Here is a 26,902-nt window from a genome sequence, read left to right as displayed (position 1 = left end):
ATGTTAACATTATGCTTCATGGTCAGCTCCGGCTCCAATGTGACTCCCAAATTCTTGATTACTGTTTTGGGCTCAGGAACTGGGCCCAAGTCTGAAGGCCACCAGTCGGGGGACCATTGAATCCTAGCTTCCCCGAAGAGCATCACCTCCGTCTTTCCAACGTTACATTGAAGGAGGTTGGAGGACATCCACCTAGCAACTGCCTTCATCCCATCGGAAAAAGATTGTATTATTTCCGGGGAAAGGTGTTTAAAAGGGAAGAGCAGCTGCGTGTCGTCAGCGTAGGACACTGGATAGAACCCAAAAGCTCTGGTAACATCTGCCAGGGGAGCCACATAGGTGTTAAATAAAGTCGGGCTCAAGCAAGAGCCCTGTGGTACTCCCTTGGTGATGTTAACCTCTTCCGACCTAAACTCACCCATGCTGACAGATTGGGTGCGGTTGGAGAGGAAGCTCCTGATCCAATCCAGTGCCCTGCCGCCGATTCCACTCCTGGACAGTCGTTCGATCAGAATGGTGTGGGAAATCGTATCGAACGCTGCCGATAAATCTAGCAGCACCAGGACAACAGAATAGCCCCTGTCCTGGTACAGCCGCAGATCGTCCGTTACCGACAGCAAGGCCGTTTCTGTACTGAATTTTGGCCTAAAGCCTGACTGAGATCGGTCGAGGCTACCCGACTGTTCCAAGTAGGTGGATAGGTACTTATTGGTATGTTTTTCAATAATTTTCCCTAAGAATGGTAGGAGGGAGATAGGCCTCAGGTTAGACATGTTGGTCCAAGGAACAGATGAATTCTTCCTGATGGGTCTAACTAGGGCTTTTTTCCAGCACTGTGGGACAACTCCAGATGTAAGTGAGAGGTTCACCAGTTTCTGAACATCAGGGCCTAGTGTACTCCCTAGAGGGCCCATAAGTCTGGCTGGAAGCAGGTCCGCGGGACTTCCACTTTTGATGTCCGTAAACAGTCTCTCAACCTCTGCTAACGATATCTCAGGGAAATCATTGAAAGAATAGATGTTAGTAGATGCAGTCTGTACCAGAGTAGGGTTATCCTGGCTACTTATGCCAGAACTATATGCCTCTATTTTATTGTAGATGGCATCGATTTTGTCTGTGAAGAAGCAGGAGATGCTGTCGCAAAGCTGTTGTGAGGCCATGTCTGCACTTTCACACGCTTTGGGTTTCAGAAATGATGCAAAAGGTGCATCTCCTTTAATGCACGATGCAACCCTGAGCAGAACTGACACATTGCTGCTGTGTAGAATGGACCCGTCGTATAGACTCGCGTTGCCGCCACAACACCTTTGGAACCACAACTGAGCAATGCATCCTCGATGAAGATCCTCGCATCCCTGGTCGACAGCAGCCTTCACAACAATGCGTGCTGCATCCTCAACGCCTTAGCATCGCAAGCCCCATCGACAGGATCCTCAATGGCAGCACAGGCCCTTACATTTCAGCCTCGCCGCAACTCGGAACCAATGCATCTTTGACGCAGGTCCATGGGATGCTCTGCAAATCAAGAATGAAGGTACCTTGTTCAGTGGTCCTAATTGAGTCGCTGTAGCTGGCCTGCACTTCATCGCATTTGACCTGGACGTGTGTCTCTGTCCAGCACAACCAGATATCCACAGTTGGCAGTTTATGCCTCTTGTCGCTATTTTCTCTAAAAACATTAAAATTCAATGTATCCGGTTCTGCTAATTGAATTTTTGTCATTTTGGTCTTGTTTTATTTATTAAACTAAGCTCCAATTTTTGTTCTTTTTGTGTGTTTTTTTCACTGTTTTACCAATTAAAGTCTTGCACAAATACTTTACGCATTGCCTTTGAGTTTAGCCTGACTGCTCTGTGCCAAGGCTACCTGAGGGCTAAGCACGGGTTAATTTAGAGTTGGCTTGCGAGTTCACTCTGAGAAGAATTATGGTTGCTGCTTGAGAAGGGGTTCACCCTCCTCAACCAGTAACCCAATTTCTCACACTTCATAATGTAAATACAGAATGACTTATATCCTCTCAGAGAGGAACACACACACACAGTCTCCCATATTTTTGGGAATCTTAGTAAAGTATCTTTACACAATATAATCTGTACCACACAATAAGACACCACAAATTTACATAGCACACCACATCACCCCATCCGTCAATGCACCACATCATACTGTGCAAAACCCTGAAAATATAAAATGATACTCCTGGGATGATACATTACTTCAGTTTTATAGTCTGGATATGTTTTGTCAATTAAAGGTCACTGTGCCTTTCTAGGAAATTGACATCTGTATTATCTCTTTGAAGCAGTGGTTGGGAATGGTGGCCTTTGTGCTATGTATAATACATGACCTTTGTGCTATGTATAATACATGACCTTTGTGCTATGTATAATACATGACATACCTTACTTCTCAATATCTCACCATCCAAAATCACATCACACCATTCAGTACCACATCATGTCCTACTACTTCACATTACATCATACCACATCACACTGTACCACGCCACATCACATCAACCAACACCAAATCACACCAGCGTATAATAGATCATGTGATAACACACCACAGCATACTATTCAACAAGTACCATATCTTGCTAGCCCACATATCACCGAACAAAAACATCATACTTTACTCCCTACCAAAATCACAACACACCCGGGTAATGATGAAGTCAAGGGACGTCAGTTATTGTATCTAGATGGACCTTTAATCAAAGAGAACCAGTAGGCAATCTTCCAGCAGTGATACAAAGGGGCCTATGCCCCTGCACAATATTCAAGATGCCACTGCCACCAGTCACAGCATAGCTCCGATTTGAGGGGCAGTTGTCATCATCACTCAGAAAGGGTGTTCACATTGTATGTCCACCTCACATCATGTCTCAGCTCTAATATCAACAGATCTAACAAGCATTGGCAAAACCAAAATACCTGACGTGCATTTTCAGTTGTAAGCCACATACGTAGGTAGTGGTAATGGTGGTGTAATGGTGGTAATGGTAACAATGGTAATGTTAATGGTGATGGAGGTAATGTGGTGGTAACAACTGTGTTATTGATAATGATGGTATTAATGATTGCCCTGGTCGTAATGATGCTGATAATGGTGTTGTAATGGTGGTGTTTGTAGTGGAGGTGGTGGTAGTAGTGATTTTGCTAATAATGATGGGGGTATAGGTGACCGAGTGGAGATAATAATGGTCAGGGCTGTGATGTTAATGGTGTTTGTAGAGGTAGTGAAATGTTGAAAAGGAGATGGAAATGGTGCTGTGGTGGTGGTTAATGGCACTTGTAGTTATGGTGGTCGTGGCAATGATAGTGATGGTAATATATATGGTAATAATGCTGTGTTGGGGGTGACAGTGGTAGCGGTAAAGGTGGAGATGATGGTGATAATGGTGGGAGTAGAAGTAATGTTGGTGATAATGGTGGTGGTGGTAATGGCTGTTTGCGATGGTAATGATGGCAGTGGAGGCAGTGTTGATGTTAATAGTGGTGATAGTGGTAGTAATGTCAGTTAAGATTATAATGATGGTGTGGTAATGGTGCAGTGGTGATGGTGGTGTAATATTAGTGGTAATGGTGATCTATTGGTGATGGTCAATATGAGGAAATGGTGGTGATGGTAATGGAGATAATGGTGGGATAGTGGCAGTGGTAATACTGGTGGTAGTGGCAGTGGTAATGTTGGTGGTAATAGTGGTGTTATTGGCAGTGATAGAGATGTAATGGTAATGATGATGGTAATGCTGGTGGTGTAAATGATGGTGATAATGCCGCAGCATCTATGCTTTAATCACCTACAAGTTGTGAAGTACTTGTAGTGTACTAGCAAGGAGAGGGCAGCTAAGGAAAGGGATAAAGGGAGAATAAAGGATAACTGAGTGAGAGGTGGCAGAGAGATGTAGAAAGAGCTGCTCGGACTGAGGAGTAGGCCTGTGTGAAAATTAAATGTTTGCGGCATAATTATAGCATTGGAGCACAGGAACCACTACAACAACCAGACAGTGATCAAGTTGTTAGTTGTGGTACTAGAGCTTTTTGCTCTGTTTTAGGGCAAAATGTATCTTCGTGTCAAAAATTGATGTGAAGATGCATTTTGAGTTATAAAGCAGCACTAAATGATGGATTTACATTTCACATAATTACGTGTAATTTTGTTTAACATGCCCAAATTCTGTGTGATCCATGAATTTCTCACACAAACTTTAATCATGAGTAGTAGGTGGAGAGTGAGAAAAGATCTAATGACCATTTACAGATATTCAAACTGCTTTCAAGACTATAAATAAAACCAAAATATGTGTTTGTGTACTTTACATGGTTGTACATACATTAAGGCTTTTGAATGCCCTAATGCTCTTTTACAGTGATTACAGCACACAGGTGAGGGTGGGGAACTATGGTGAACAATCTGAAACCCTTGAATTTGGCAGAGGATAGGTCTAGGTTCTAATTAGCCTCTCTACAGATTATTTTATTTAAAAAGCCCATATGTTGAATCTTAGTTGAAAATCAGGCTGTGGTCAAAATAATGGGTTTGTTGGATTATCAATACTGCTTTTCTCAGATTATGCTGTAAACATACCAATAATGGGAAATGTCTTACAAGGATTCTCAAATATATTTGTACAATATGCCTCGGAGAAAAGTCTAAAAAATAAAGCTAAATGGTGTTCTATGCATCAACATTGAAAGTAGGAAAGACTGAATTGGCCTTGCTTGGATTCAATTTTATGACATTCAGTTCACACCAGATAGCCGCAGCTGAAATGTATCATGCTGAGCAATGTTGCAATGTATATTAGACTGCACTACCACCCTCACTCTGCAGTAGTATCCCCAGTACTGATCCATCCCCACACAGCACACTATCCCATCTCCATAGCATCACCATTGCCCAACACCGAATAACCAACTAACAGCATTAGTCTTCCAACCTCAACACAAGACTATGAACAGACATCTATATGTCCACCACCACCGCAATACCACTCACAACATCACATTTCCACCCCATTACCACTCAACCCTAATAGCTGTTCTACTACAAATCAGAGTTTTAAATAACATCAATACCAAAATTCCATGTCCTTAAGATTGACCACCACAATATCATGAAGGAGTTATGAATCATAAATCTGTAATTATCTTTATATATCTATATATATTTACCTACAATATATTTGGAGATGGATATATTATGGATATGACATTAAGGCCGGACGATATTTTGCACTCAATATTATGACATGCATCCAGGCTTATACACTGTCACCCTTAGAACAACACCCTGCCATTCTCCACCAATGACAACAATCTCAGCACTGCACTCTGATCCCAGTATTGCATTACCTCTACTGTCACCCCGCTTCACTAGCATCCCCCAGAATTCTTCAGCCATGTCTATCAGAACACTGCCACAGCACACCATCACACTGATGCTTCCACACTGCAGTACTATCATGCTAAACAACCATACTATGGCCTCTTGATCACATTACTATTTTTCTTCATTCCACCCAATTTACCCGATTGCCTTACACTACTACACTACCTTCAGACAACTCCACTAGGATCTCAGAGCTCTGCCTCAACCTCCTACCATCACACTACAAAACCCATCAGATCACTACCACCCACTCCACCATACAACTGCTTCGCAGTTCTTCACTGCAGTTCCCCAGCATCACTTTGAAATGCACGGTACCCCAACAGCTACTACCAGCTCAGTACTTCCACAGCTAATCACTGCTCTACCAACTCACAATTGTTGTACTTCTTACTAGTACATCTCTAACTGATTACCATGGTGCCAATCAACACTGATTCCTGCACCCCAGCAGTATAACCCTCAACCACACTCTTCCATCTCCGGTAATGCTCTAACTCCAGAGCAGCAAACTACCACCCTCATCATATTATTATCATACCTACGCTAGTTTTAGCACAGCACTGCAACAACAACATCCTCTCAGCCCCATACTACTGCTCCATCACTGATCTAACACATCACAGTATCACACTTCTACTTCCCATATGACACTATTACCACCACAACTTCAATCCCATCACGACACTCTCGTCTCACAGCAGTACACTGATGAGCATCACTCATGTGCTAACATACCTGTTGGACTTGGCCCTTTTTGCAGGGTCATCCCTGAACTTTGTTCCTTCCTCCTGTACTTTCTCTGACCTGTTTTTGTTGGTTTTATGACTCTGGGCACTTTTTTCACTGCTGATCAGTGCTAAAGTGCATATGCTCTCCCTATTGTAAATTGATGTATGGATTAGTGACTCCATGATTGGCTGGTTTGTTTACCTGTCAGACCCTAGTACAGTGCACCAGGAGTGCCCAGGGCTGGTAATCCAAATGCTGCTGGTGGGCTTGCAGCACTGGTTGTGCCACCCACAGAAGCATCCTTGTAAAATGTGTCTCAGGTCTGCCATTGCACAGCCTGTGTGCAATCTGGTACTGCCCTGCTGACTGGGCAAGTGCACAAACTTGCCAGTCCCTAAACCTTCCATTTTCTTCATATCAGACACCCCTATGGTAGGCCCAAGGGCAGGGTGCATTGTAAGTATAAGGTAGGACAAGCCCTGAAGTGTGTGGCATGTCCTAATAGTGAATTACAGACATTTTCGTATTTCACTATTGCAAGGCTACCTGTTCCTTCTAGGCCAGAATGGGCAGTTTGATTATTACATTTTATAATCCTAACTTACTCAGGGAACTAGGTAGAAATTCGACTTTAGAATGCCTACACTCAGAATGATAAAATACATTTTTCAGTAAAGTTGTTTTTAACATTCTGTGTTTGAAAATACCACTTTTAGAAAGTAGATATTTTCTTGTCTAACCACCCAAGCCTGCCTCTGCTAGGTTGTGTATTCCTTGTCTGGAGTTTGAGTGACAGGGGCTGGGGGATTCCAGGAGACAGGGTGAGTCAGCACAGGGCTGAATAGAGAGATCTACATATAGATGGGTGGGAGGAGTTGCACCTGGGACCAGAATAGGGCTGTGCCTTCCCTCCACAATGCTGACTCTACCTCCTGTGGTGCGTCTGATGTCTCTGCCCTGCACTGTGAGAGGAAAGAAGGAGTCATGTAAACAGAGTGCTCCTCCTAAAAAAAAACAACAAGTGCCAGGGCCCGCATCAGGAGGCCACTGCAGCTTGCACCACCCATTGCCCATTCCAGCACTGCTAGTACCAACACAACTACTAACCATCACACTCTTACAAGTGTGACAATCCCGACTATTTAAGATCTTCAAAGCCATAAGAATGGCAGGTATTAGGCATTTTAATGTATATTGAATTTATAAACAACTGTTGTTGTGCTAGATTCTAACTTGGACAAATAGCTCCACCATGTGGCAGAATGTCATAAGTGTCGGTGTTCACAATTAAGTGCAGGTGCCGAGCATAGGAAACCACTGGCTCAAATTAAGCACTGCAGTAATTCCAGCTGGTATAATCACTTGAGGCTTTGGCTGCAACAGAAGTCAAGTCTCTGTTTCCATCTCTGCCAGAGGTTTTTTTTTAGCAAAGAGAAATGTAATGCTCTTCCCTGCCAGGGCATTATTGTCTCTTTTCCTCCCTTACTTCTGAACGCCCTCTTCACCCAACCCCCTCACCTACCTTCCTAGCTCTTCTTCCCTCCTTTCCCTTGCGACTGCCTTCCTCTATTCGTTCCTTAATTTTTCTCACTGTCTCTCCTTCTTTCCATAATCGCTTCTTTCATTCTGAACTGCCACATCTTTACCATTCTTAAATCAATCCTCAAGAAATGGGCGGTGCAGAGCCGGAATGCCCTGAACATGTGTGTGTACCTTCAAAGGTACACATTTGTGAGTAGTATCAAGCTTCTCTTCAAGTGAAAATAAATGATGTTGAACAAATGCGATGGCATTCGCCCAAGTCCCATTGCGCAATATTAACTATTGCATATCGCAATTGCAAATCCAGAAACGTTTTCCAGTACTACTTAAAACATACTGTTGTAGGCTCCCAGCAGGGACTTGAGAAAAAAGTTAATTACAAAAATGAATAAATCTACACCATGCGAGGTCATAAATGTCTGATGTATATGTATTCTTTGTTTTTGAGAATCAGTTCTGTCTGTTGCAATTCTGCACTTTTTTGTATGGGTGTCACTGCCCACCGAATCTTACTAAGGTATCCTCCATTGTCGTAATATTTGCTTGAAAAGACCAAACATACGTTTTCTTGTTAATGTTCAATTTGGAGTTTCGTTACAAATACAATTACTGCAAGTTATTTCTCTTTACACAAAACACTAAAGGCCACATTAATCAATATTTCACGCAACACAACGCAGAAACACACCTTGCTGGGCTGCACTAAATGGAGAGCACAGGAATGCACCATATTTACTAATATATGGTGCCTTCCTGCTCTCTGCCAGCAGGTGCACAATCTGCTGCCCAGCGCCAACACAGTCAGGATTGTTTTTATTCCGGAAGGAACACCTTCCTGCACAAAAACAATCCTTCGAGGCTTTTTCCTCTTTAAAGGTGTGCTGCAGAAGGCAGTACATGTAGAAATAGGAAAAATATGAGAAGAAATAAAGATATTGCTCCTCGTTCCGCCTCCCCTGGTAAGATGTAGCATTTTGACGCATTCCCAGGTTTGCCAGTCTCGTAAATCTGAGAATGCACCAAAATCATTGGGTGGTTGCGTAGGAACACCCAAGCTGCACCAATGGAACGCCTTCCCTGGACAGAGTAACTCAAGGCAGCAACTCGCGCTGCCTTGCATTTCTCCTGATTTACAAAGCAACGCAGGCCGACCACGCACGGTGGCTTTGCGGTGCTTGGTAAATCTTACTTACGTTTTGCGGTGCCTTTTCAACACCATGCGTGCCGCAAGGGCAACACAATACAATAATACATCTGTCCCTTAATGCAGACGTAATACTGTGTCGACAGGTATATAAGTAAGGACCTTTTATTCATCATGGAACTTTGAAATCTTGTGGTTTCATGGCAATTGTAGTTTTTATCGATTTAACTTGAGGTTGAGCAGGAAATCTAGTTGCAACAAGCAACACGAATATATATATTTTAATCTTTAAAAGTTTTTGTCTAACACACTTGGCTGCTGAGATATTTCCATTCTAGCTCAAAATGGACCTTTATGTACAGGAAGTGTTCTGCAGAGCAGGTGCAGGAAGTGGTGAGTGAGGGGTGGAACGTGACAAGTCGCACTCTGCAACTGATAGTGTCACAAACCAACACCTCAGACCTCTGTCTGTGGTACTGTATTTAGTTCAACAAGGAACCAGCCAAAAAGGAGATTTGTATCTTTGTGCGGGTGCAGCTTTTTTCTTTTTACAGCATTTCCTGGTACATCACTTTAACTATTCAGTAAAACTGCATCCTAAGTTTGATCCTTTGATTTTACCTTTATACAAAATACACCTTTAATAAAATATATTCGCGCTTAGCAGCAATCGGAGTCAATCTCGTGGATGAACTTCCAGTAGAATGATGTATTTAATTATTGTGCTAGTGTTTCCTGATACCACTTAACATGGTGTATTTTGGACACTTATGGCACTTTGGTCCTTAGAATCATGTGAGAACAATTAGATGATGGATTGGACCATGATGTAGAGAGCTCACAGTGAAACCCATTAACGGGGATTTTAGAAGCATGGCCACTGATGTAATGAAGCACACATGTGGCCCTGATAAAGTCTTCGCTTGGTTACAGAAAGCTTGTGGTTATCCATTCCACTCGCCATGCTGTGTAGTGTTTGCACAACTGCCGGTTTATTTGCTCTTAGGACCCCCTCAACCTAGTACCATATCTAAATATAACATCCCTCCCCGAACATAATTAGCAGCCAACCACAAAACTAATAACCCAGGAAAAACTTACAGGGTATAAAAGTGTAAGAAAGTCAATCACCTGAGTTGTATTAACAACAGTCTTCCAATCTCTTTATTTCAGTTGGTGTGAGAAATTGGGTTGTTGGTTGGGGTGGGGAGAGGAAGTGTGAGCCCTTCTCAAGCCACAATCACAATCTTTGTCAGGGTGAACCACAAAGACACTAAATCAACCAGTGCTTAACCCTCTGGTAGCTTGGCACAAAAGCAGTCAGGCTTAACTTAGTGGCAATGATTAACATATGTATGCAGCACACAAAGAGCAATAAAGTGAACAAAAGAAAAATCCCAAACCAATTTAGGAAAATAGAGTAAAATGTAACCACGTATTTGACACCAACACAATGAAAATCCAATCAGTAGAACTGGAGATATGCAATTTCAATGACACAAGGTAAAGATACTGCCTAAAAGCAACTCGTGGTTATCCGATCATGCGAGGCTAAGTAAAAGTCACGGGATTAGGCCTAACCATGATGAAGCATGGACCGGATACAGATACCAGGTTAATCCTGCTGAAAAAGTTACCTTCTAAAGTCCAACGCAAAAAGTTCTGTTTGTGATGTAGGAGGCCGCAAGAAGCAAAGAGAGCGTAATGGATAGTCGTTGCTGTCCTGTGAAGAACAGGCCGGGCGCTGCGGACGGTCATCGCTGTAGCATGAAGGTACTGTTGAGCATCACGGGCGGTTGTTGCAGGAGCTTCGCATTGGCTGCTACAACTGGCTGTTGATCCTGTAGCATGAAGTCCAGATCTTGCATTGGTGGATGTCGCTGATGGTCGCTGTAGCGTGAAGAATCAGGTTCACTGTGGTTTGCATTAGAGGTTAGCAAGATCATGGCGTGAACATGCCCGTTTGTGGTCTCGAAAGAGCCCAAACCTTCAGTATTTCTCTTTTTCTTCAAGAAATTGGTCAACGGATGCCACACCAAAGGTCCAGGACCTGGGAGGAACCTCTAGGGGATCGGAAACTCACTCCAGTAGAGGCCAGTAGGGCTCAGGAAGGTCCAATTGCAAGTACAGGCAGGTCCAGTTTAGCAGGTCGGCAGAGCAGTTGCAGGGAGACCTCTGGAGCTTGTTGGGTCACTGTACCTCAGAACAGATGGACAGCTAACTAGCTCTTGGAGTCACTCAGGTAGCCTGGGATGAAGGGTGCAGATGCAATAATCCTTTTCAGACAGCAGGGTAGGTGTTGTGTATTACTTTACCAATGCACACACAAATATGAAGCAGGCAGCAGTATTGTGTAATACGCTTCTTTAATAGATAAGCTCAGGGCATACAGGAAACAGGTCCGAAAAACTCCTCTGCCACACCAGCTGTCACCACAGAATGCTCAACAGTGGAACATGACTATGTCACTTGTCTATGTCATAACATGCCATAACTATACAACCATAACAGATCCCCCTTTTAACAAAACAAAATAAAACATCATTACAATACTTCAAGAAATAGAACACCTAGAAAGGAGCTGAAGAGAGACAGACAAATATGAGAGCGAAAAGAAAACAATAAACTATGACTACTACATTAACACATGTGGAATACTTAAGTATTTTAATCCACAACATACTCCTTCAGCCATTCAGGTATTTCCCTCTTACTTTTCTCACGCTCTGACACAACAGCTGTAGGTTTCGTGACACCATCACACTCTGATTCAACAGTTTATGATTCATGCTCACCCTCTTTAGATCCTACATCACCACCCATAGTTTACCCCATCAAATCTGCACTGGACGTGCATGGGGCCACCTCCATCACACAAACCAGTGCCGTTAATGGTTCTTCTGCAAACTCAAGCATGTTTGCCAATCAAAGGGAATCCTCATATCCACTCCCAACCTCACCATCACAGTCCTTCCATTGATTCTTCTAACCTAATGTCACATGCTTGAGGTGCCACACTTTACCTCTCTTAAGTCTGACCGCATTATGCAAAGTTTCCACCACCTGTTCTGGAACAAAGAAATGGCTTTCCCCCTTTGACACCTTATTAGGTGTCCTCCCATGTACCCAGTCACCATCTTGTACATGAACTGGTTTAACTGCATGTGAAGTATAATAGTAAGGCTTGCTCCTCATGTGTGTCTCTTCCAATCTTTTTTTTTAACTTGTTTGATGACCATTGCTCCACTACATTGTCACCCAACCATGCCAGAGTTAACTTACATCAGGGTATCCTTCCTCTCATAACCACAAACATGGACAAACCTGTAGAATCATTCATCGTCACCCTATATGCCCATATAGCTCTCTGCACAGCAATCCGCCAATCACATTACTTCCCCGCAGCACTCTAAATAACCCCTATGATCACCTGGTTAAATCTTTAAACTGTGCCATTCCTACCGGGATTATAAAAGGATGTTGCCTTGTGTCTCACACTTACTCTCTCAAAATATGTTTTTGCCACATTCGAGATGATTTGCACCATTATCGGTCAACAATACAGTGGGAATCCCTTCCAACCAAAATGTACCATACAAAAACTTTAAAACTGTGGCTGTACCAACTCTTTTCACTATTTCCACTACAGGCCATGTAGAGAAGAGATCCATCAACATGATCACATACACCTGCAAATCCCTAAATGGACCTAACACGTCTACTGCCACTCACTTCCAAGTTGTTTCAGAAAAAGACATTCACTCATGGGTGGTTTTATAGTACACAAGGATTTGTTAGCAGAAGAACAAATTCCACAGGTTCTGACAAACCTATCCACTCCCGCCCACCAAAATAAATCCTTGACAATCTCTTTGGTTCTCACAATACCAAAATATCCCTCATGACGAAGACTTTAAAAAACTTGATGCAATACACACTGAGGAATAATCTTACTTCCTCGAAGGTCCAGCTCTTTGTCTGCAGACAGCTCCGATCTAACTTTCCAAAAAGGTCTACACCCTTCAGTTGATTGCTCCTTTTTGGACCAACCCTCAATCATATACTGCATAATAATCTGCAATATATTATCCCCCTTCTCCCAATCTTCCTTTTTAATTGCTGGTATGCCAGAGTTATGTACCAATGCAATCGTAATGTCGTTCCATGGATCGTCTTCACACTTCTCTACAGAGCAAGGCATCCTGGATAGACTATTTGCCACCTAATTGTCCTTACCAGGAACTTAAACTATGAGATAAATGTAATTCTTCATCCTCATTGACAACTTCGCAATCCTGACAGAAGCAGTAACACTCCTCGTCGTATTGAGTAATTTAAATAAGGGTATGTAGTTGCACTGAATGTCAACTGGTCTACCCCATACAAATGCACAAACTGTAGGCCGCTCGCGGAGGGCAGAAAACTCAGCTCTGGGTAGTGCAGCAGAGATTTTTCCCCGCTCACGAACAGTAAGTTGGCGAGCACGAGCTGCCGCTACCTGAGCGGTAGGAAGATCAGTGTGACCAGCAGTTCGCACTGCACTTTACCACTTGTGGAACTCCGCAGAGTTTTTTGCCACTTCGCGGAGTTCCGCATAGCGAAACTCTGTGAACTACGCCCAGGCCTGCAAAAATGTTCCAGGGCCCATGTACATGTTAGCGCCTCCTTCTCAGTAATGGAATATTTCTCTTCAGCTGGTAAAAATGAGCTGGATGCAAACAGGATAATGCTCTTGTTACCCTTGGCATCCCTCTGTGCTAAAGCTGCCCCTTACCCTTTGTTACTCATGTCCATTGTTAGGAAACAATCCAGACCAGGGCCAAAACTACTCAAAGTAGGTACTCTTTCTATGCCATACTTGATTCTACAAAACTCTGCATAACATTGCGAGTCCCACAAAAATTGCACATGTTTTTTGAGTAATTGCCTAATGTTATACACTTTGTCCGCAGATTTATGGATGAATTTTGCACAATACACAGCCATCCCAAAGAACAACCTCATCTAATCCTTGCTCATAGGGGCTGGGACCCCAGTAATAGCATTGATCAACGAGGGCTTTGGTTTGACTCCCTCCTCACTAATCACATGCCCCAAGTAAGTCACACTCCTCTCTGCAAACTTGCACTCGTTTAATTCAACAGACAGTTCCTTACTCTCAAGTGTTCTTAACACTTTCTACAATCTCTCATCATGCTTTGTTCTGTTATCTGCAAACTCTAAAATATCGCAGTGAAAGAGCATCACTCGCCTCTCTTTCCCAAGCACCTTGTGCTTTAGGCGCTGGAAAACAGCCACTGCCAAACGGCATTCGTTTCAATTGAAAACACTGAAAGGGTGTAAGAAATGCTGTGACCTTCCTGGACATCTGCATGAGAGCAATCTGATGATGCGCAGCCGAGAGGTCTTTAGCTGAGAACCAATGAGCCCCCTTCACAACACCATCTCTGTGATTTTAGGCAGGGGAAAGCGATCAATGATGATGTTATTGTTTAGGTGTTTCAAATTCACACAGAGGCGGATTTTACCATTGCCACGGTATGCCACCCTACTGGAGAAATCCAATCCGAACTCTTTATCGAATCGATCACATCCGGCTTCACTAGCTTGTCCAGTTCTTTCAAGACCTTCTCCCATGCCATCACCGGTACCATCCTTAATTTATGTACTTTAGAAATAGCATTACTCTTGAGCACAATATTGTGCTCCAAACCTTGTAGCATTCCTAACCTTTGTTGATACTTTAGGAAATGTTTGTGAGATGTTACTGTCCCTGTATGTGCCCAGCATACCTGCCTTGATTAAAGCTGTCCCCATCCCTGTGCAGCCCTTCCATCAGTCCTGGAAAAGAGGATAGGCATACTTGGGCAGATTTTAAAACAGTTCACATCCTTCCTACAGGGCAGATTGCAGTTCGCCAAGCCTGGATCACTCAGGTCGTTTTCTTTCTTGCCCTTTGGAATAGCCACGGATTTCATGCTATCTCTTACATAATTGATAAAGGACATAGAATTGCAAGAGTCTGTGGTGCTTGGTGGCAAGATCTCTAACCGTAGATAAGCAGATGACACACAGTTCCATTTAAAGGTAGGTACATCTCAACCCTCCCATCACACAAAATGAAAGAGAATGGACGAGCAGCTGCTTCGGCAAATTAAACCCAGATAAAACGGAATTATTTCTTCGTGGTCAGTTCACTCCTGCACAGTCAACTGACTTGACTTGGGATCCACCGGACCCTTATCACATATACATGATTCTTGCCCTGGGATTCATTCTGTTATCACAGCTTCGAAAGAGGGACCGGATTGATAAGACTGCACTTTACCAAATACATCCCCTTCATAAATTCAAAGGCTTCCTCCGCCAAACATACTTCAGTTCTGGCAGGCCTACCTGCCTTCCACCCTGCCCTTCTCATATTGATTCTGTACTTGACATCCAAAAGAGGGTGACCTTATGCCCCCAATCTTTGCTCATTTGCATTGACTCCCAATAGAAGACCGATTCGCTAACCCTACTCTTGCCCTCTGCAGTGCCTCAAGGCATGTTAGACTGCCTACCAGGTCAAACATAGAAACAACCAGACAACTCAAAAGAAAACCTAGCAAACAGAGGAAGATCGAGGAAACAGGGGCCACTTCTATCTTGGCTCTGACTGTCCCTTAGATAGAGAAAGAAAAGACAACACGCTATAATGTGTTTTGCACACAGTATATGAAACAATCTGCCGAAGAAGCACCGCCTAATAACAGCCTGCTGTGCTGTCTTTCTGCAAATGTTCCTGTTTCCGTCCTATTTCACATTACAAAGGGCGAGCGAGTTTACTACTGAACTCTTACCCCACATCGTGTTTTTTTCTGGGATTATTAGTTTTGCCCTTTGGCAGTGTCTGCCTGGTGTTCTTTCAAAACAACATGCTTCCCTTGTGTTGAAGTGTACGTGCAATAAATACTTGAATCAGTGCTCTTTCAAACAGATCAATAAGTGATATTCAATTATGAAGGCACAGAGTCTGTGTATGCGTGTGTGCGTGTGTGTGTGTGTGTATGTATGTGTGTGTGCGTGTGTGTGTGTGTGTGTGTGTGTGTGTGTGTGTGTGTGTCCTTCTTTGTCTCCCACGAGGCATTGATGACCGTCCGAAGAGGGTCTCGCATCAGTGGCATTTCACTGACATTGGTACCTGCAGACGAGGCATAATGCACTCGTTAACCATAAATTACATTAAACAAAGGAAAATAACGTGACCTTTGAACCCACCCGTTGCATAAAGTACGTTTTTAAACCACCGTTTTTGAAAGCCCAAGGTCACACGTGTTTATGAGCTTTAGTCAACAAGAGCTACTGGCTATTAAAACAAACAAGAGCTAAAGGCATGCTAAATTTAAAAGCCCATAAATCTGACTGAGTAAATCACAGCTATTGCAAAGCAGTCAATATGATTTGCAACACAAGTTTAGGCGTAGCATTTCACGCGGATAACAATGCATAAATGTCATCAGGGACGCTTAATATGAGCACAGGCAGAACAGCCTAGTCAGAGAGCAATGGACAACCTTGCACCCCAGAGGAAGGAATTATATGTGACAGTCCTTCAGCACCCACATCCATACACATGAAGCACTACAGAGGATCCTGACAGGGGCAGAGTTTAGTCAGTAATGTCAGGGGGGTGAGTCTGGAATTTCCCAACAGGTAACTATGTAGCCAAATAAATAAGACAGGGGTGAGCTAGGAAAGTCAGGGAGTGGGGGCTTTAGGTGGTGGTAGGGGATAATTGCCAGGGGAGGGGCATTAGTTTGGAGTTATTGGGACCAGTAGGTGAGTGAATCTCGTCTTTGGGGAAAGGAGTGTAGGCTGGGGTACTCGTGATCCTCCTCCCCCAGCTGCCCCAATGCTTTGGCCGCACCAGGAGCAGCATGTACATGGATATCCGTCCTGGGTGTCTGGCTCCCTCCTGGTTGGGTGCCTCTTCCACTGCCGGCTCGGGGAGAAATGCACCGGACATGATAATGTCAGGTCTAGGCGCGATCGTCGTAGTAGGTACATTTTTAAACTAAGTGACTGAATTTTGTTCCATCTAGAAGTGGTGCATCTAGGAAAACTCACGCCATCACCAGCAAATACCCATCCTTCCATCCCCAATTTCAAACAAAGGGGTGTTCGGAGGGATGTCAAGTTTTTTTTATTAGCTGGAGAGAATTAGTTTATCCCTTGCAATGAAGGGAATAAGTCCTGAGCAACACTTGAGCATGTTTGCACATTTTTAATCCTGTGTCACCCTTGCTCACAGAGGCGGGGAGTCAGATAGTGTGTCGCGGTAGAGCACACAGGTACTTCTACACTTGCTCTTACTGCTGGGGTGAGACCCCTCAATCTGGTTGTTGTGGTTGGTGTCATGAAGACTAGTGCCACTTTTGGGATGTTTGTTCTGGGATCCCCTCCCATGGATGGGGTAGTTTCGCCCATGTGAAAGTTTGATGAATTTGAAGTGTGGAGATTGGTTTCAGTTCTAAGATGCCAAGCCTATATAATTGTTTCTGTTGTTGCGCAGTTTGCTTAATTTTGCAGGTTAGTTAGAATTGTGTCTGCTTAATTTGCACCATTCAACCAATTGTGTACTTATTGTATATAATCTGCTATTCTTTGGTGGGTGAAAAATGTTTGGTTTTAATGTTGTAGTTTGTAACTAAATACGACAAGTGTGTAACTCAAGCAGTGGGGAGTATGATATTTTCTCTATTGACTGCAGTCAGAGTGTGGATCCAACTGGGCGCCTCCCAAGCCTATTAGGCAACTTAAATCTATCTATCTATCTATCTATCTATCTATCTATCTATCTATCTATCTATCTATCTATCTATCTTTCTATAAATCGATCTATCTATCTATTGGCTGAAAGATAATTCTTGGTCCAGAAAAAGTCCTTTTTGTTAAATGAAGTAAATCCATTCAGTAGTTTCTGAGTAATTTGAACTAATTTCCAGCTGTACATCTAGGGACGCGGTGAATGCCCGACCCCTTCAGATTTTGAGCAGAGATCTGATTGGCTGCCAACACTACAAACCAGGAAGTGTTTGCAGCTATCTTGTGACTCAGAGTGAAGGCAAGCCGCAGAAAAAACATTTTAAAAAAAGAAAAGTGGGGAGTGTAGAAACACCCAGACCACCCTGACCCCCTATGCTTCTTGGGGGGGTCATTATGCAGGAATAATGCAATGCATAATACACTAATCAGGTACTCCGTTATGCAGAAATGATGCAATGTGTAGTACGACAATCAGGTACTCCGTTATGCAAAAATAAAGTAATGCGTAATACACTCCGGCACCGATCATGGTGCCCTAGGTGGTCTCTCCGCCACTCCTTCTGACTCACAGTCAGCCTCTGTCAACAGCTGCCCCGAACACGGGTATGGTGTAACAGAAAGTTCAGCTCCACACTCCGGTACTGCCACTCCCTTGGCAATACAGGCCGCGATACGAGCCAAAGAGGAGGCTCCCACTGCCGGAATGAGAGAGAGACCGACAGCGTTTCCCTCCTCGCCTGCACCCCGCCCCAGGAATCAACACACGTTACCTGGGGGGCGCGAACTGACTCTCCTTTCCTCGTCCAGCGACTTGGGCCTCCGATGCAATCTTTGTGAATTGGCAACGGCGGGCTCAGGCCGGCGGCTTTGCTCCTCTGGGACTGCCGAGCCACTACTGCTACGAAGATCTCAGGTTGCCACAGGGCACACACACACACAGTGTCGCTGAGACTACCTTGAGCTTCAGGTGCACGATTACCGGGCACTCCACACAAAGGTCTCAGGCTGCACGAAGAACATGTACACAGCATGAGATTCACTTTAACTCAGGGTGCACATTAACAAGGAAATCCTCCTGAAGGTCTCACGCTGCACAAAGCACACACACACAGTGTCGCTGATCCTTGCTTGGACTCCAGGTGCCCACGATCACAGGACACTGATTACGAGGGTCTCAGGCTGCAATAAGCACAAGCACACAGTGCCGCTGAGACTCTCCTGGAAACTTTTGTGTTCCTGAGTTTCTGCAAAAGGGAGCCAGCTCACCTCTGGCCCTTGAGGATAAGTTACTTCAGGACACAGCACAGCAAATTCCTTTAAAGCAGGGGGACACATCACACCGTAAAGTCCCTTTAGCCTTTCCTTGGTTAAAATAGCAAACTACAGGCCAGCCCCAGAACACACAGAAAGGATCAGTCCTTTCCTTCAGTCTTTTCAGATGTTTCTACCTTGGCAAAGGTTTCTCTTGACCACGAAGTAGCTCCAGTCTTGTTCAATCTTGATCAAACCATACTCCAAAGTTCAGGGGCTTCAGCTCTCCTAGTTCTACCCTTCAATGGCTTTGAAGTCTTTGTGTTCAGGGGGGCATTGACCCCTGTTCAACCCAGTTCTGGGTGCCTCCATGAGAGTGATCCCTTGATTAGTGGGGTTCTGGATTCTCAATCACTCAGCAGGAGATGGGACAATTGTTTTATAGCAGCAACCCAGGCCTCTCACCTCTAGGTGCGACTCCTCCCCCTACACTCCAGATGCAGGTCAGCATGTTGCTGTCTCACCTCCTCCCCTGGGTCAAGACATTCCCCAGATCCTATCGCTTTCAAATCCAGAGAGTCAATCCACAACCAGGCAAAGACACACAGAAATGTTAGAGCACAAAGATCCAGCCACTTCTAAAAGAGTGGCTTCTAAACACACAATGCAAAAAACAACTTCATATAAAGATGTGTTATTACATTGGGAGTTCAGGCACACTAAACTTCACCTCTCCAGCTTAAGCATTTGGTAAGATAGGCTGGAAAACATATTACACAGCCTCCCCATTCTATCCTATGAGTAAGATGGCCTTTCAACAGTGAAAAACGAAATGGAGATTATTTCACTGTCAGGACATGGTACACACCTTAGTAAATGTCCTACCTTTCCCATGTACTGCACCCTGACCAGGGGGTACCCTGGACCTACCGTAGGGGTTTCTGATGTGCATAGAAAGGGAAGGGTGAGGTCTGGCAAGTGGGTGCACTCGTCAGAACAACATGGCAGTTTAACAAACTGCGCGCTGGCACTGCAATGGCAGGCCTGAGTTCTCTTTTTAAGGCTACTTGTGTGGGTGGCACAATTAGTGCTGCAGGCCCTCTAGTAGCATTTACATTTCGAGCTGCACTGAATTTATCATCAGCCTGGCACCACGCTGGAACTAGGGATCTCTGTTCCAAGGTGCATGGATGACACTGGCGTACCGAGGGAGATCCTGAGGAAAGCTGGGCAGTGTGGTGCTTCAGTAAGTCAGAATATTGAGTCTTAGCAAGAAGAATGTCCAACAACCGACTTAAACTTTCTAAAGGATTAATTTTCGTCCCAGCCCATGGAAGTGCACTAGGTGCCTGCTAACCACGTCCCCAGTGCCAGATCTCTTTCCCAAAACTGTGTCCTTGTTTTTCACAATTGGCAATACCATGATAACCATCTGTAAATCCCTAGTAAATGGTTCCACACTTATCTAGGGCCTGAGGCACTAAAGTAGGTTCCTAAGGGCTTCAGCACGAAGTGTGCCACCCAAAAGAAACCCTCCTCAAGCTATTGCAAACTGCCACTGCAGGCTGCATGTCTTGATGCAGACAAAAGGGAAAATACGACATGCTACACATCCCTGTGTGCCATGTTCCCTAACACTGCATGTAATATTTGCAAGTCACGCCTACAGCAGGCCTTACAGACCACTGGCAGGGTGCCTTATATTACATGTGAGGACATGTCTGCATGAGCAACTATGCCCATGTGCGGGTCAGTTCCATTACTGCCAGTACAAGAAAACATGCGCTGAGCACTGGTGAAAATGAGTTCCCCAGCTACATGATGGCTTCACTGACTAGAGGAATGTTTGGTATCAAACATCTCATATTAATAAACCCACACTCATGCCAGTATCGGATTTAGTAATACATGCACACAGAAGGCACCTTAGAGGTGCCCCTGAAAACCTCCCAGCCTCTCTTGCTGAATGACTAGCTTTCATCAGCCTGCCACCAGAGACGAGTGCCTGGCCCCCAAGGGTGAGGGCCTCTGCTCTCCTGCAGCCATAAACCAAGCCTGCTCAAGCAGGGAAGCCTTGCACCCTGACCCGCAGGATGGCCTGTGAGCATTCCGAAGAGGCCCACTGCCTTTGGTATGCAAATCTGGTTTCTCTCACAGGAGAGAAAAATGACCCACTTGTCCAGCGTCCTTGGCACCAGAACAGGTGGGAAAAGTACCAAGGCAAGACAGGCATGTCCACTCTTAAGTGAGCACTACCCCTGAACTGGGCTACCTTAAATGGATGCGACTTTTCAGAAGTGACCATCATTGTGGTAGCAGATTTAGGATCTCTGGGACAGTGTTATGTCCACTTCCTCCAGAAGTGGTCATGTAGGGGCTTAGTGACCCTAGGGGTAAGTAGCCCCTTGGCTACTACCCTATACTCCCCTAATACTCCTAAATTCATTATTTATAGGGGCCCTGGAACCAGGAAATCAAATCCTGCTGACCAAAAGAAGAAGAAGGACTGAAGAGCTATGAAAGGAAAGAACAATAGAAAAGAAAGACTTGACGCCAACACTGCCGTGCTGTCTGCTGTTCCCAACAATTGTGCCAAAGTCGGATTATCCTGCAAGCTGATGTGCCTCCAAAAGCCTGGGTGGAATGCCAGCACGTCTGCCAAGACTCAGGAACTCCTGTGGAGCAGCGGAACTGCTCCACTAAATCCTGTGGGCATGCAAGGCGACCCGAAAGAACTCCAAGACCATGAAAACCTGACACCGGCAGGGACCACTGCACCTGTCCCACCAAGCCCGCGTGGAAGTCGGCCAATAGTGTCAGCATGGTCCCCCAGCCCTCCAGAGACAAAGCCCACCTTGGACTTCCCAACACCGCCTGCCGCCCCTGTTTGCGGACCCCCTGTACTGCGACTGCTCCCAGTGACAAAAATCCTACACCTAAAGATACCTCTGCACCCATCGCCCTGGCCTGTGGAGAAGAGGACCAACGGTGTTCCCACATCGCCTAGTATTGTGAGAGCTGAACCCACTTGCTGGTTCAGCCTGGCTGGTTTCTCAGATCAAACCTGCAGCCTCTTTTCGACCAGAGTGATCCCAATGGGATAATATTGAGCCCCCAATGCTGAAAAACACCTCTACACCCACCCACCCTAGTGCCGCCTGAGGTGACCATTTGGTGAAGTGCCTGAATGCACCCATAGGAAAACATTGGGCACCCAACGCTGAATTGCACCTCTGTATCTGGCCTCTCCAGTGCTGCCCGGGGTGACCTCCTGATGCTGCCCTATGCACACCTTAAGTCCAGAAGGCTGCTTCTATAAGTCATTGTTTAGTGACTGTATGCAGCGTCTGTTTTTTCCCTAGGTGAACACTGCCCCAAAGTGCTTCAATTCCGATTTAAAGTATCAAAAAACTTGTTTCTAAAACCTGCTATTTTAAAAAGTACTTACCGGATGTTGATGATCCTAGTACCTAGAGATTTGTGGTATTTTTATAAATTGGTGTGGATCTCCTTAGTGAGTTGTGTGCATAATTTACTGACTATTGTGTGTATTTGCAGCTGTCTAACACTCCTCTCTGGTAGGCCTAAGGCTGCTCGACCAAACTACCCCCTAAAAGAGCACCTTTGGATTGCTAGAGCAAGCCCCTGTATGCTACTAAGGGAATACCTTAACTCGTTGCATGGTATACCTCCTTGTGGTATACCATATGAAGAGCCGGCTTCCGACAGTGTTATGAGCACCTCTGGCGTACGCCCACCATACATGTCAGGTTATTGTGGTCATCCAACACAGTATGCAGTGTGCACGAGTTAGGGGCCTTCTGTGCTGACACAAAATTTTAAATCACATCCACGTTCTGGAACCAGCCTGCACAATGAGCATGTGCTTTAAGGTAAACAGTCTCACCCTCCAGTCAGTGACATGACAGTCATGATCAGACTAGGGTTGCCATTTGGTCTGGTTTTGTATTGACATGACTGGTACTTTAATGCCCCTGCTGGTAAAAAAAATTAAGAAAACCACCAAAAGCTGGTATTTTTTGCCCCTAATCAGTACATATTTCAAACAGTAAATATAAGAAAGAAACACTTCAAAATGTGTTACAAAGCTGCCCCAGTGCTTAACTTGAGCCGGTGGTTTTAGGTGCTGTGCACTGGCACTTAATCATCAACACCGGCGCTTTTCATAAGCACCAGAATCACAGGATGTTGAGCCCATGCTGAGACACAAACCTGGTTCCCAAACTCCAAAGTCGGCAGCTCTGGCATTTAGACCACATCCTCTCCCCAATTTCATGTTCAGTAGTTGGTTGAATTGTAGGCTGCGTTAACAAGAGAAATGGGCTTGTGCACGCTACCTCCTGACTAGAGCCCCAGCACTTATTTTTTTCCACATTAACCACTGGGCTGCCCTAAAGACCCCGGCTTATAATTAGAGGAAACAAAGACAGAAAATGTTAAAAATTAATACAGATTATTTCATATAAAGTTCTACTTAAGAGCCATGTCCGTACCTTTGCATAATGTTTAAACATGCACAGGTGGCTTTTATTAGCGTTGAGCCAGCGAGAGCATGAGTTAGCGCATCTGTCTCACTTGTGAGACACTATTGTATGCAAAAAGGGCGTGGAGCCTGCAAGCTGCTGCTTACCATTTGTTGGCTTGCATTGCATTCTTCTTCACAGCCCGGTAATTGGTCACTGCAGACCAAGCATCATAACCGTTCCTTTCTGTGGAGCAGGGACCAAACACTGATTGATTCAACTTAATCAGTGCCCGTTCGCTGCTTCCAATGTGAATGAGGTACTATTTTGTTCCTTTTCACTTCTTGTGCCCTGCAAAAATCAGGCATCTGACTCTGAAGCGTGAACCCATGTAATTAACCCAGAGTTCAGGAAAAGTGAACTTTCCTTTAGCTGCAAGCCAGCGTTATTGGCAAGCCACTGAGATGAATCAGCATTTTCAAGGTTGGTCCACAAAATATTTTAGATCAGTGTGACTGGCAAAAATGTGTCCAGCAGGATAAACAAAATAACAAAGTTTTATTTTCTATAGATAAACTTCTTTCATTTTGCCAAGTTGTCTTTTCTCACTTTGCAAACACTTGTTTTGTTTTTGCTTGTGGGCGCTCTACTGAAAAAAGGACAATTCTCTTGTTCTAAATATTACAAAGTAACATTGTTTCTTTCTTTTGTGTAATTTATGAAAAAGTGCTTTAACACACAATCATGCAGGACACCCCAATACAATCCATCCCACTCCAGTCCAATCCACTGAATTTCAATACAACTGATTCCAATCCAGCCCAATCCAATCCACCCCACCCCAATCCACCCCACTCCAATCCAATCCAGCCCACTCCAATCCAATCTAACCCACTCCAATCCAAATCACTCCACTCCAACCCACTCCAGTCTAATCCATCCCACTCCAATCCAATCCAATTCACCACAATACTCGACACCCCACTCCAATCCACCCCACTCCAGTTCAAAACCTCCACCTCACTCCAGTCCAGTCCACACAACTCCAATCCACCCCACCCCACTCCATTCTGCCCTGCCCCAGTGTACCTCATTCAAACTCCCACTTTAATTCATTCCAATTCACCTCACCCCAAAACAATCCACCCGACTCCAATCCAATTTACCCCACTCCAATTCACCCCACCCCAATCCAATGCACCCCAGAGCAATTTAATCCACCCACCCCACTCCAATTCAATCCACCCACCCCAAACCACTCCACTCAACCCATTCCACCCAACCTCAATGAAATCCACTCCACCCCACCCGACCCCACTCCAATCCACCCACTCTACCCCAATCCACCCCATTCTACCTCAATCCAAACCACTTCACCCGATTCCACCCCACTCTGCGACTTTGTAAGCCACTCCACTTTACAACACTCTCAAACACTGATCCACTGAACTCTACTCCCCCTACTTCACTATGTGACCCTACTCCAACAATTCCATTCTACGACACTATACTCCACTCTTTGACACTCTACTCCCCTACTTCCTCTACGACACTCTACTCCCCTACTTCATTCTATGGCACTCTACTCTACTCTTCTCCTTCCCACTCCACTCCACACCACTAACCTTTAGCCATGCTGAACAGTAGCCACACCAGTGTACATCATTGCTAAAACACATTCGCCAAAGATCCTATTGCACTGGCATATGTGAGACCTATTGGCTATGCCAATGCTTGTTTTTCTATTGGAAATGTAGCAACCCTAGATCATATCCGACTCTCTTACCACCCCCTTTTGTACGACTCTCTTTGTTAGCCATGGACCGACTCAAAAATTATTTGGTGGTGTTCAACACCAAGCACCCCACTCTGACGATATGCCCCTGAATTCTGAAAGGATCAAACATCTTAATATGCCCCGTATCCAAAAAAAGAGCCATTGCCAAGCAATACACTGGACATACAGGCCTTCTGTAACCAACCACACAGTGACACCAGGCCGCCCTGACTCCGCTCAATGAGAATCACAGAGCCCTAAAGGGCACCCAGGCTAAAAAAACAGTAGAGAACCGTAAAATGATACACGTCCGCTGGATAAATGAGGGTATAACATAGCTACTCCTAAAGCACTCCTAATGACAGCGCTAACATGTATCCCTCTAAAGTTGACAAAATAGCTAACATTAAATTGGGTCCCTAAAACGTCTGTTATTCACACTTTACAGAGCTACCAAACGGCAACTTATATGATGGAAAACTGCACGGTACATTTAAACCACAACAAAACATTACTTTGGGGACAGGTGTACAAATGTGAGGCTCCCCCCCCCCCTCCCACACACACACACACACACTCACTCTGCTGTAGTGCAAGCTTTGCAAACGAATTTGAAAGTACAGCGTGTTTTTGTGTTTTTTACAATCAACCTACAAAATGCATATCTCTGCATCACATATCTATGCTGTCTTCCAAATTGTTCCGAAAGCATTCTTTTCTTTTTCACCAAAGACGCCACGGCAGAATTTGTTCATTTGGTGAGGCAAATGAATGAGCAACACTAAAAGGATGATTCGTGAAAGAGAGAGATTTTGGTTACACATTAAGAGATATTAACGAGAGCACGTGTCGATCGGAGCTTGCTCTTTTCTATATTTACGACCAATTTCATTGTGTTGAGAAGAATAGAACAGCCGGCAATAGACACACGGTGTAATTTAGTAACTTCAGAACTTTAAATCTTTCAATATATGTGGGTAAAAAACTCGTCCATTCGCTTCTTTCGCATCCCCTGGTCTTGACACGCGTGTGCCCATCCACAATTCTGTTCCCCAGGGTCCAACGTGCACATAGACCATAGGAATTCAAATGTGCCTTTTTCAAGTTCCTTACCTTCTTTTTCTGCGTGCCTTCTTTGTCCGAGGCATTGGATGGTTTCCTTCGTAACATGTCACTTTTTCACAGGAAGAAATAGAAGAAAGGATGTTTACGCTTGCACGCTCCGGCTAGGTATCATTGCAAGGCGCCGGCCTGCTCAGGATCTTTAAGCGCGTTACAGGAAGCCGGTCACGTGACCTGCCTCACAGCGCTTGCTGGTGTGTTCCGCAGTGAGAGAAGATGAGGGGACCTGCGACTCAGGAAGGAAGTTACCGCTTCAGGGACACCTAGAAGTCTACATCCTCAGAGAAAGGAAGCAAGCGGGGCACAGACAGCAAATTGAGTTTAGCAAACGAAATGCCACTCAAATCAGTAAAATAATCCTTGATACGCTTAAGTGCACAGATGCTAACACGATTGTGACAGAAAAGGGGAAGTCTCGTCGTAAGTTAGCAAATTCCGTTTCCTGAGGGGGACGCGACACGTGTCACTCGGTTTACGAGGAACCGGTGCGTGACCTTATGGTGTCAATCACTTCCTGTATCTGGGGGTGTTTGTTTCTTGGGCTCTGAGTGGGTAGAACATTTCTCAATTTCCTAAAATTTGCTGTTGGGTGTCGCCTGTAACAAGAGGTCACGAAACCGTACCTCGCCCCTTAAAGCTCATCGG

The 26,902-nt window shown here is 44.7% G+C and overlaps 1 protein-coding gene across 1 annotated transcript in view; it reads right to left on the bottom strand.

Annotated features, from left to right (window-relative positions):
* SASH3 (SAM and SH3 domain containing 3) overlaps positions 1-26,657 on the bottom strand; it is a 195,086-nt gene extending 168,429 nt beyond the window's left edge. Inside the window, exon 1 of the mRNA XM_078688444.1 lies at positions 26,249-26,657. Coding sequence (XP_078544570.1) covers positions 26,249-26,305 — 57 coding nt within the window. The 5' untranslated portion in view covers positions 26,306-26,657. The remainder of the gene's footprint in view (positions 1-26,248) is intronic.
* Between the last annotated feature and the right edge of the window lie 245 nt (positions 26,658-26,902).

This window comes from Lissotriton helveticus, chromosome 4_1, assembly GCF_964261635.1.
Source record: "Lissotriton helveticus chromosome 4_1, aLisHel1.1, whole genome shotgun sequence".
NCBI lineage: Eukaryota > Metazoa > Chordata > Amphibia > Caudata > Salamandridae > Lissotriton > Lissotriton helveticus.
Note: the sequence above shows the minus strand (reverse complement) of the source record. Positions and strands in the feature narration are given on the sequence as shown.